General features: G+C 27.9%; 2 protein-coding genes across 6 annotated transcripts in view; one reads left to right on the forward strand and one right to left on the reverse strand.

Annotated features, from left to right (window-relative positions):
• LOC132915227 (trafficking kinesin-binding protein milt) overlaps window positions 1-1,941 on the reverse strand; it is a 104,129-nt gene extending 102,188 nt beyond the window's left edge. The window contains exon 1 of the mRNA XM_060974999.1: window positions 1,747-1,941. Within this exon, the coding sequence (XP_060830982.1) occupies window positions 1,747-1,926 (180 nt within the window). The 5' untranslated portion in view covers window positions 1,927-1,941. The remainder of the gene's footprint in view (window positions 1-1,746) is intronic.
• Window positions 1-12,478, forward strand: part of LOC132915243 (zinc finger and BTB domain-containing protein 12-like) — a 116,275-nt gene that overhangs the window by 19,842 nt on the left and 83,955 nt on the right. For 4 of the 5 annotated variants that reach the window (XR_009659809.1, XM_060975042.1, XM_060975039.1 and 1 more), the window contains exons 2-8: window positions 3,019-3,194; window positions 5,019-5,119; window positions 6,140-6,681; window positions 8,422-8,616; window positions 9,232-9,486; window positions 9,760-9,895; window positions 10,049-10,162. Coding sequence is in view for 4 of the 5 variants with exons in the window: in XM_060975042.1 (XP_060831025.1) it covers window positions 6,493-6,681; window positions 8,422-8,616; window positions 9,232-9,486; window positions 9,760-9,895; window positions 10,049-10,162 (889 nt within the window). In the remaining variant the exon portion in view is untranslated. Of the gene's footprint in view, window positions 1-3,018; window positions 3,195-5,008; window positions 5,120-6,139; window positions 6,682-8,421; window positions 8,617-9,231; window positions 9,487-9,759; window positions 9,896-10,048; window positions 10,163-12,478 lie in introns of those variants that run through there. The other variant, XM_060975040.1, reaches the window with a different exon arrangement.

Here is a 12,478-nt window from a genome sequence, read left to right on the forward strand (position 1 = left end):
AAGAAAAATATCTTAAAAGCACAACTAAAGTGCAAATGAAATTTTATACGTTACACTATATCTTATTTATATTTTTATTTCTACATTTGCGGAATTTTAATGTAAACAAATCGTCAAGCATTATACAATGTTCGAGATGTTTGAAAAATCGCTACTACTTATAATGGATTAATGTATTATTATTGTTATCCATATGATGATTTGACAAGATCGATCTAATTCTCCAATTTATGACGCTCAGAATACGATGCGATATAGGACAATTTTATTAGCTTCCACCTCTGTCGATATCAAATTACATATATTTTACTGCGAAATATATTTTACCGACGCTTACAGCATTATGAATTGACAGACTTCAGCCTGTCAATTCGCTTGTGTCATAGAACAAACGAAAGATAGTACCTATGAAAATGCCTATGAAAATTGGAAGGTTGAAGACAGTCATTGAAACAAAGTTTATGAGAAACGAATATAAAAATGAAAGTGACAGGAGAAACGATTCTCCTTTTGTTTTGAACAGTTTGCATCGCTGTGGGTACCATATGTAGCTGGTTTTTGCAGCTGTTTCTTTTATACATATGAGATCACTAAAGAAGACCAGTTTAAAACTTCTATGTAGACTTTTGCTGTTAGACTCATTACGATTATATATTTACAGTTAATCTACATCCATTTAAACAAATCCTAAAGGAAGACACCAGCACTGCTTATGTCACAGAATAAATAAAATGTGGTACCTACTGATGCCTATGAAAATTGAAAAAGTGTACAAGGAATAAATATAAAAATGAATGTAGCTAATGTTTGCAGCTGTCTGCAGCTGTTTCTCTTATAGAAAGGACACCACCAAAGATCTGTTGAATACTTCCTCTATATGATCTTTACAAATTTTATCTCAATTATATTTACAATTTATCCATATCCATTTTAACAAATCCTAAAGAAGCGACATTAGTGCTTCAATACACTGAATAGAATTAACAATTTGCTTATGCCATAGAATAATAATACATGAAATATCTATGAAAATTGAAAAATAAAAAAAAAAAAAAATATTGAAACAAAGCGTATGAGAAATGTCAGGAAAAAACGATCCTCTAATTGCTTTGAGCACTATCTATTGCTATAGATACCGGATATAGCTGGTGTTCGCAGCCGTGTCATTTATACAAATGACATCACTAAAAAGGATCTGTTCAAAACTTCTATGCAGACTTTACAAACTTTATTCCGATTATATTTGCAATTGATCAATATTCGTTTGAACTTCATTTATATTATTATGAATTATTATATTAAATATTGTTATATTAAATATAATAACATTAATTTTAAATCGTAAAGAAAAACACCGATGATTGTTTAACCGTACGATATAAAAATTGTGTAAAACTTATTTATTAAAACATTATTTTTAACGTACATTGATTTTCTCACAATTTCTTTGAAATTCCGATGATTTCGATATTTATGTATTATTATTCATATATTTATATCTATTATCTGTACAACGATTCATTTTTCAGGGAGACAGTTTTATTTATGTGAAAGTATTCATCTTCAAAGTTAGTAGTAAAATGGCTAGAAAAGAAACGTATGTTTTATTTTTAGAGGTTATTGTCACACTACAAATACCTTAATATGTTTAATTTAGCAGGATTAAGAGGCATTCGTCGTATGTCACGCTGCGTCGTTTCGTGTAAAATTAATTTCTATTATCTTCAGGCATGAATAAAAACTTACAAGAGTAGATTCGCCGATTGATCGTGAAAGGCTATTTGCTTTCGATCCCAAACTACGCTGAAAGACTCCATCGTAAGTCAATTCAGCATTATCCTTTTCGCAAGCGGAATTTTGAGGTTTTAAAATACGTCTGGCGGAATTTCGCCTTGCTTCCGCGAATGCAATCCCTCTAAGCAACATTTGTTTGAAAACAATTGTGAACTATCACCTCCAAGAATACTTTTCTCGGCACGTACGCCTGACTCCCGACATAAAAATCAGTGTTTGCAGTTTCTCCAGATATGCTTATCGTTATACCGAGAGAAAATTTTTTTAATACCGAGTAACGATAACGACGAATTAAAATCCTTCAGACAGGAAGTAAAGCCTTTTTTATTTCAAATTATTCAAAAGTATGAATTGATAAAATGTACGAATTCCGTATATGTAAATATAATATTAAAAAGGATTTTACGTTCAACACGTAATTGCAGACTTAAAAATTATTCTTTCTTATAATCGCGAATATTTTTGTAAAAACAATTTTGACTTTAACACAAAGTTACAAATCGAAATAAATTTCCAAAGACTCCTTAACTTTCACTCAAATCTCACTTGAAACTGAATATTTATCTTAAAGGAGTGTCACAGAATAAAACGAACACAGATATCGGAAACGTTTTGGACGAATAACTCGTCAACTTCCAAATAACTTCTGAACACCTCAATCCTCACATAAGAGAATGTCTTTTTCCTCAGCTCTCGTTATCACTTGCCTCGAGCCGATAACAACTGTACAATCATATTCAAAAGTCTGTCAATTTTTTAACACCTATCCGTAAAACAATGATTATTGACTTTTCTTATAATTTACTAAAGTTAGGAATTCGCGGATACAATTCAAAGAATTCCTTTGTAAAAAGAGTGTGGAGTTGAAGTAAGATTCAAAGAATGAATTAAACACTTCAGAATAAAAGTTTTAAAAAGATATTTAGAGAATATATCAGAAATAAAAAAAAAGAAATAATGCATAAAAAGATTATAAAATAATTTTATATAGCAGAATCAGAAATAAAGTTATGATATGTTAAGGAGCATATGTATAAGTGATGAATTATAACAAAATAAAGATCAGTGAAATAACACAAGACAATTTTATAACATTAATATCAATTAGTCTAAAATGAAATTATAAACTCTTCGTAGTGTTATTAACATGAATACAAGATGAAATATATATAAATAATAATTTCAAATCACAAACTAACATAATTCAGTTTATTTTTCTTTCAGAGACTGTACTATCCTAATACTAAGACAATTATCTCTATTCAGATTAAAATAACTGTTGTCTGATATGGCATAACAGTTGAGCTAATTTATTGGTGGCTAATAGTATACTTAACTGTTGAGGAATTGTAATTTGTCTACAATATTAATCGGATTAAGACTTCTTGATTTATCAAAAGGTAAGAAACATTTCTATAATTATTATTGATTTCCTTACTTATTCATGAAATTAATTATATACTAATTAATATATTATAGTAATGCAATAAAGAATTTTAATATATAAATGATTAATATCTATCCAAAACAAATTTTAGTAATGATAGTTCAGAAAAATAAGCTGCCTCAGCGTTAAAATTATACATTAACTAAAACAACATTTAACGAAATCAAATTATTTAAATACTCAATAATTTATCTCATAACTTTACTTAATGGTTTAAGGTTATATAATCAATTTATAAGTTTAGTTTATTTAGGAACTCACCGTGACGTAGTATAAAATTTTTGGTTTCCAGTAAGGAAACCACGATGATCACCAAAACACACTGTATATATTCTGCAAACATAAAAGAAATCATACAATTATTTTAAAAAGGAGTTGTTTTAACTTTTTCTTATTAAAACATAATATAATATGAAAATATAAATTAATTATTCTTAAAATTCACTTATTCTTAGGTTTACATTTCCATATACACATGATAATATGAAAAGAAAAGAGAAAAACATTTTGAATTAATAAAAAAAAACAATAAAACATGGAAATATATAAATTATTTAAATATAAAATGCATTTATTAATTTAATAACTGAGTAAGGGAAATTTTTAATCTATATAATTAGTTTTATCATTATAATTATAATTACATAAAATGTATCAAAATATTTAAATAATGTCAAATAATATCAACATGATAACTAAAACTATTTTTTAAAAATAAAACCAAAAACAATACATAGTATTCTGTAACTTAAAAACAAAAGTTACAATAAAATTAATAAAAAAATTTCACATATATTTTAATTTCTTAAACTATGCTTTTTTTCAACTTTTATGTGATTATAATACTAATGTAATAGTATTTAATATAAATTCACTGTTGTACATTAAATAAACTGAATAATAATTTACACACATTTTTAAGTTCAGACTTTATAGAGTATTTTATAATATAGTAAAAAGAGAAAGCAGTTCTCAACCGTTTGTTTTAACTATATTTAAGAACAATAATACTTTGAAAATAGGCTACTAACAAATTGAGTTTAAATTGCTTTACATTTAAAAACATAAAAGGACATTCTATTTAATGATACTTATTTCATTTCATAAAATTTAAGATTATATAATATAAACAAGAAATATCAATTACATTTTACTGACATTAAATAAAATTTTAAAAAGTGTACTTTGAAGGTTAACTTAATGAAGGTTACGATTATCTTGTGTTTATTAGATATAAATTTTAATAGAAAAATCAGAATATTTCCCCCTTGTAAAGAACTCTCGGTAATTCTAATAAAAATCTCATGTGTTTAACAAGCAATTAGTTATACTGGTTACTCAGGAAAACGAAATTCGAGGACAATGTATCGATTGAGTCGCCCGCAGTAACCTTTCAAAACGAGGTTAAAAACAATAATCATTATTTTTCCATCGAATTTCACTATTAAATGTATTAATTTCTTCTTGTTTAAATGTTGGTGACTGAATCTTTGAGAAATGAAAATGATACACTGAAAATACATGAAAATATAATAAAAAACAGAGAAGATTGACTCACCTGTCTTTTTGACATTTTTCACTTACGTCACATAATTGTCAATTTTCCGTAATTATCATGTTTTTATACAATCTCTCTCACATATACCGCGATAGTGTGAGGAAAAAATTTAAAAAAAAGTTATTTTATGAACAAAATTCGGGCGTCCATGACGGCCCGAAACTGTTCGAAGCTATGAAGACGATCATATAATGGGTGGTAAAATTTGGTTTAATTTAGAATACGACGGGAGTTGGAGAAACTATCTGCAATCACGGAAATATTTTCTATATTCTCTTACCATACAAATTCAAAGTTTTCACTTTTCGGAAATGTGGAATGTAAGTATAAAAGATAATAATACTTTTTATACAGTAATTTTATAGAATTTGAATTAGAATATTATTGCACAATTTAAGTTTACGAATTTTATTTGTTTGTTACTTTCTTCACCGTGATCACAACTTGGTTTTAAATACAGTAAGTGTTCAAATTTTAATAATGTAAACATATTTTTTAAAGTATTTAATAATTACATATTTGTAGAATTTAGGAATGTATTATAAAATTATGCAGTAAAATGACTCATTTAAAAGATATGTCAGTATTAACAGATTAACAGTTTTATTTTCGTTAAAAATGTTTAACCGTATAAGCGCATGCAATTAGAAATATTATGTTTCGTAAATTTGAAATTCTTTATTAAATCTATATGATATGATCTATGAACTGATGTAAGATTTATATATATAATCAGAATTACAATAAAAAAATTAAAAATAGTATTGACGTGAACACATTATTTTTAAAAATAGTACCAGATAGTACCATAAAATATTAAATTTAATATGAAAATTACTAGACATTAATCTAATATTTTTAATGTAATTGAAAACCGTATAAAATATTATGTTTTTTTTAATTTTTCAGTTTTATATCCTAATATTAAAGACATTAGTATTAGTATTAAGTACTATAGATTTTTTGAAAATTATGATTTCATTACTTACAAACATATGTTGATGTTACTGTTGAAAAGAAAAGAAAGAAATGACAAGATTATGAAAATCTCTAGGTACATTTCTAGTGACTTAATAAGATTAAATGTTTTTTGTAAGAAAAATGAAAATTTTGTTGAATTTATTAGTTGAAATATTGTGATCAGTGACGCTTTTTATACGTTTATCCAGTCGAAATAGGTATAATATAAAACTGTAAAGTTATTTGTAAAAAGTACTATACATGAAATATGTATTTCATTTATCTCTTAATGTTGGTAAGCCGTCTATCGATTCTCCCCACGTACACACCTCCTCTTCAGTCATCGATTGCACTTTTTGCACCTGCCATTTTTTTTCCAGAGTAATGAGAGCCTCATCTCAAACCAGTAGCACGAGGGTGCAGTAAAACAGGCCTGACCTGCGAAACCACCCTCACCCTCTTCGTCTCAATGAATCTTTCATATTCAATATCTTTCGAAAATTTTTGAAGTGTCTCCTGCAAGAAAGAAAGACAGAGAAAGATACACTTGAGAAGTCAAAGTGTGGAACGAAGGAAGAATAACGCTGCCATCAGTAAGAAAGAAAAAGAGGAAAAAAGACAGAAGTAGAAGAAGGTGAAAGTAAGAGAGAGACGGACAGAGGGTGGGTGGTGGGGGGCTCTCGGTTTAAGAGAGAGGGAGAGAGAGGAGGTCGAAGGGAGTCGAGCGAGGAGAATGACGGATAGCCAGCAGCAGTTTTGCTTGCGTTGGAACAACTTTCAAGCTAATATCACCAGCCAATTCGAGGCCCTCAGGGATGACGAGGACTTCGTTGATGTCACCTTAGCCTGCGATGGTAGGCGTCTCCAGGCGCACAAGGTTGTCCTCTCCGCGTGCAGCCCTTACTTCAAGGAGTTGTTCAAGGTTAGAAAACCTTCCCCGCCTTGCTTCTCTCAGTGCTAGTTCCTCGATGTTCCCCCCTCCCTTCACCTTAACCCATCATTCTTACCTTCTTTGAGACTCATGCTTTGCTTTAGATATGGTCGAATCGAAATTAAAGTTCTTATTCATAATTCTCCTGTACATGTCGTGATACTATGTCGTAATGTTCCTATATATCTTCATATATAGTTTGCATGGGAATAGTTTTCCCTTGATGTTATTTATTTTTCAATATCTGATGATTAGTTAGATTGACTTCAGCATAGCTAGTTTTATACAAATTCTACATAAATTGTTCAAATTCAGTACATTTATATAATTACTAACAGCAATTATGATAAAAAAAGTATAAAATAAAAACCTAGTTAGGAATACAGTTCTTTGGTAGTAAGCAATATATGATTTGAATTTTAGTACTTTTGATGTAAGTGCTAACATATTTATGATATTTATAGAGTAAATTTATTGTTATATTAAGCAAAAGATCATCATTTAAAAAGTTATTACATTACACAAAGTTTTAACATTATTTTAACATTATTTACTTGTAGTTTGAAGTTTATATTTTACATTAAAATTAAAAATAAAAAGCTATATTTTGTTTCATATCTTATATTTTTCTTTATAATTTGTCATATGTTGAATTTATTTATGTAAGTTTATTATATTAAATAAATAATATAATACTTTGTTTGATTTAGTTTGATTTAGTCATTAATTGGACAATTCTGTTGCTTTTAGACATTCAAGTATAAATTACTTTTTTATTTCTAAAACTTGGATCTATTAAAAGAAAAAGATAATAACATTATATTGGTATACAAGTGTTGATTCTAATACCTTGCGTGAAATAAAGAGAAATTTGTTAATGATAATACAAATAGTAAATAAGTATATGAAAATTGAATGTACATTATATTATATTAAATGATTATGAAATATTGAAATTTTTAAGACATAATATTTAATTTAAAAAATTTTTATATCACATAAGATTGAGATATAGAATAACATTTTGTAATTTTCATATGAAGATATATAATTGTATAAGATCATGTTTTAACATAATGGTCTGACTAAGCAGAATGTCTGAATTAAACAGTAAGGCAGTATAAATACTAACGAAAACCAAGAATTATAGTTTTAATTAATTGTTCATTATGTTTTATTCTTTATATCGCTATGTTTTTTGTCTCTATATTCTTTAATCAACATTAAATATGTAAACGTATTAAAAATTGTTATTCATATATATGTCAAGACATTTTAAGTTAAAACTGACTGATGTTTTACTAACTGATGTTTTACTAACTGATGTCTTGAATGATATAAGTTATGTAGAAGTTGTATCTTAAAAGAAATTAATTGAGAAATAATATATGATAACTATAATAATTTTAACAATAAGTAAATATATTATATACATATTATGTAGATAAATTTTTGAAATAAGATCTTCAGTTCCAGAAAATGCTAGTACAAATTCTATTTAAAATTTAATGATCATTTTATTCGAAAAATTAGTGCTATTTGTACTTTTAGTTTTTATAAATGTTGTATTATGTATTTGCTTAATAAATATATTTTCAATTTATATCTATAATTTTTTATTTATATTGATTTACTTAGTAATAGTTTTGTGATAGAATTAAATATAAAAATAACAATAAAAAGTTATTTCTGCAAATATATATTAAATAAATATATGATGTGTATTTATAGACAAATCCATGCAAGCATCCGATAATATTTATGCGAGATGTGGAGTTTGAACACCTGCAGTCACTTTTGGAGTTCATGTATGCTGGAGAGGTTAACATATCTCAAGCAGAATTACCTACATTTTTAAGAACTGCTGAGTCTCTGCAAATCCGTGGCCTCACTGACTCTCAAAATAATCAGCACAACAACGAAAAGGTACGTTCTAAAAATTGTGTGGATATTATATGTTGCACACATTGTACTTAATATAAGTAATTTGAGATTCTTAAACTAATATTAGTGTGAATTACTTTTATTACCTCTTTCTTCAAAGGGTTTGAAAGACTCTGTATCCGTAAACCTTACAATATCTTTAAACTACCTTATCGAATACTTTAGTTTCTACAACCCTATTATCTAATCGCTTTATCGACTATATTACTTTTTACCGTTTAAGATTCTGTAGGCTTGGAGTGTTTCCAGAACTTCCATTTCCTCTTACCATCTATTTCGTGCCAACTATGACTTTACTTATTTATTTTGCTTTCATAACTCTTTTTTTAATGTTAATGGTAATTACTTAATACAATATTATATTAAAGAAGGTGATGATTTTTGATATATTAATACTAAGTTTGCTTAAGTAGTAAAATTATTTTATTTATTATGTAAAATTATTTAAAATATATATAAAGTTCATAGAAATATTGCTGTGCCAATAATTGATAAGAATATGTGAACAAAAAATTATTGTGCTACAATTATTATGATATTAAAATAATTACTTATTTCTTTAAAAATACTTATCTAATTTAAATTTGTCATTTTTAGCATTTGAAGACAAACAACATACACGCATCAAATGGCCGTGGGCTGATCTCACCAAATTTGGAGGAGGACCGTAGCAAAACTCCACCAACTTCAAGTCCTCCACCATTAAAAAGGCTGTGCAAACGAAGTGATTCGCCTCAAATATCTAGTCCAGTACCAGCTCCGGCGGCCTGTGCAACTGGAACGCCACGCACACGGCCATTAATTGAGCCACAGGTTCAACTTGACTGTTATAAAGATCTCGATATTGTTGAGGTTAGTTTATTTTCTATTATAGTTTTATATTCATTATTTAAAGGTATATTTTTTAATGTACTTGTATAAGCATTCTTGTATAACCATATGATGAATACAGATTTCAACAAATTTTGGAAATACATGAAATAATAATGCTAAATTTATTTTTCACAATTTTGTGATAACTTTTTTGCTGTAATAAATAAATGTATATCATTAATGAAAGGCGATCGGTATTAGAATAAATTTCAGTTTTTAGGAAAAATAATCATAATAATTTTTGTGTTTTAGCCAAAAATAGAATTACCAGAATATGGAAGCGATGATGATTGCTCTCCAAAGCAGGAGGTCAACACACTGCCAAGTGGTTTTCTTAGCCTTGATGGTGGCATGGAAGTTCTGCCATCTTATCCACCTTCCTATCAAGGTAATCACGCAGTGTGTGTATGTTATGTATGCATTAATATATTAGTATTTAATTTATTTAGAATAATTATTTAAAATTTGCATCATTTCTACAATTTCATAAGGATTATAAAATAAATTTTTTACCTTTCTACAATAATTTACATTTTTGTAGGTGGTGGAGCAGGAGGAGGAGGAGGAGGTGGAGGAGGGGGTGGTGGTTCACTAGAAGGTGGGATGCCAGGACCATCTCATGCTGGTAATACGGAACTAAATCAAGAACAACAAGGTAAGTGATCGTCCGTCCCAACCCTAATTTTTTGGTAGTTGCGAGCACCATTACAAACAGCAACAACCTAGCCGATCATGTCGGACAGAATTTTTTGGATGCGAATATAAAGATGGAAGGAGAAGGAGAGCCTCGGTTTGAAATGGTAAGCTCGTGTAGCTCGGTAGCTCTTGCTAGGCGGTAGGAGAGAAAGGGAAAGAAAGGAAACAAAAGGAATGTGTGTGTGTAAGAACGAAAGTGAGAAACAAACATTAAGAGAGACAGAGTGTAAGGAAGACAGAGTGAAGAATGTGTAGATGAGTGTGGGTGAGGGAGAGGTGAAAGGTAAAGAAGAGACATTTGACACTCGGAGGCGATTTTCTGATTTTATCCAGGGGAGTGCAGTTTGCGGCTGTTGTGTGAGAAAGTCAGCTGCGTGTACATATATACTCGAGCTCTCTACCTGTCTATATTATTTGCCAGAATTGGAGGTGATACTAAAAGATTATAATAAATTTTATGTATATTAATTGTTACAAAAAGAGAACTTTATACAGCTTGCGTTACTTTTGATTTTAGTTAAACATTATAATTTATTTTTTATATTAAGTTTTTTAAATTAAAAATTGTTTTAGGTTTACTTAAAATTGTAAATATAATTATTATAAGTTCAAGCAATGAAAACAGAGAAAATGAGGGAAGAAAAGAAGAATTTTAAATGGTTAAATGTAAAATCCCTCCGTCTGGTAAAATTGCCTGTCCGTTGCTTCTATGTTTTCCGTTATTGTCTTTCAGAAGCTACGCCAATTGGAAATATTGGATAATTTTAATTTATGATTTTTATTTCCTTAAAATTCTTTAAATTATAATACTTTAGAGTATATCATCCAATAAAATATTAAATCAATTCAGATAAAACATTAATAAAATTTGAATTTATTTTAATTTACAGTCAGTGTTTATTATTTTACATTATCAGTTTTTAATATTTTATATTTCATCTAATTGGCGTCGTTTTTCTGTGTACTCATAAATATCCCATGGCAGAACACCCTAACTTGAAATATATAGCGAAACTGTTGCTTGATGCTAAATTTTGTTATAAGCTTCTTGGTTAAGGTCAGTGTTTAAGTACGGTGTTGTAATTAAAAAAAGATTAATATCTCTGGCTTCACTAATCAAATTATGTAGCAATATAAGGTTTATAATATAATAAGTGATTAATTTCCAAAAAAATTCGGTTGCTATTAATTTTGAAATTTTCATATAAATTTTCAATGTATGTTTATATTTCTGTTACTTTTTATTTTAATTATAATACTTCTCGTTTAGATAAACTATTCAAATTTAAATGGTATTTATTTCTATTACTGCAAAGTTAAATTGAAATTATTTACAATGTAGAATGTAGAATAAGTAAAGAAAAAAAATATGCATATTATAATTGCAAAAATTATTATTTGTTTTTATTTATTGTTATTGTTTTAACAGTGATAGTAACAGCAACTATATACGATTGTATATCAATAAGATTTATACGTGTCAAGCGAAAATTTGTAAACGTAAAAGGGTGTTATTGTCAAGAAACATTGTATAATAATCTTGGAGGATGCAGCGCGAGCTCTCACGCCTCATGTCCCAATAACACACGCTTACCATTTGTCTCCGATGTGTGCGCGTTAATAAACGCGCGATATCGTTGTACGCACGACAGGTAGTAATAGGATCAACCAATATATTTTTTCTTAATTTTTATAAAACAAACAAGTTATCTTTTATTCACTAATAAATATACAAATGAAATATATGAAATCATACATATACAAATTCAGGAAATATTATTTTGATTTGGTACTTGATTTGTTATGCTCTTGATTATTTTAGGCTAAAGTTGCAAGAACTTTGAACTATTACCAATGAATAGAATTTAAAATCAAATTACGAAATTATTTAACTCATTTACTTAAGATTAGAGGTGGTAGTTTTCAATGTTGCAATTGAACGTTGAAATCTAACTACATTAATATTTTTACACTCAAAATAAAATGTTATATAATTGTAATTGATGGGTTAAAAAAATGGCACTTATTAAAGTGTTTTTATCTTTTTGGAGAGGAGATGTAATAATTTTGGTATAAACATTTACATAATTTGTGTAGAAGGAATTGTACAAAAAATAATATAGTCGTAATACATAAAAATTGATATTTAGAACTCTAAGAATGATCCTATTGCTAAATTAGAAAGAGTATATAATAGTCGTGTGGCTAGGGTTTCTTAGCTGGTTGTTGCTGTCCGGTGGTGGCTGGCAAATCGGAGACCCCACCCATAAATCCA

Source organism: Bombus pascuorum, chromosome 16 (assembly GCF_905332965.1).
Source record: "Bombus pascuorum chromosome 16, iyBomPasc1.1, whole genome shotgun sequence".
Classification (NCBI taxonomy): Eukaryota; Metazoa; Arthropoda; class Insecta; order Hymenoptera; family Apidae; genus Bombus; species Bombus pascuorum.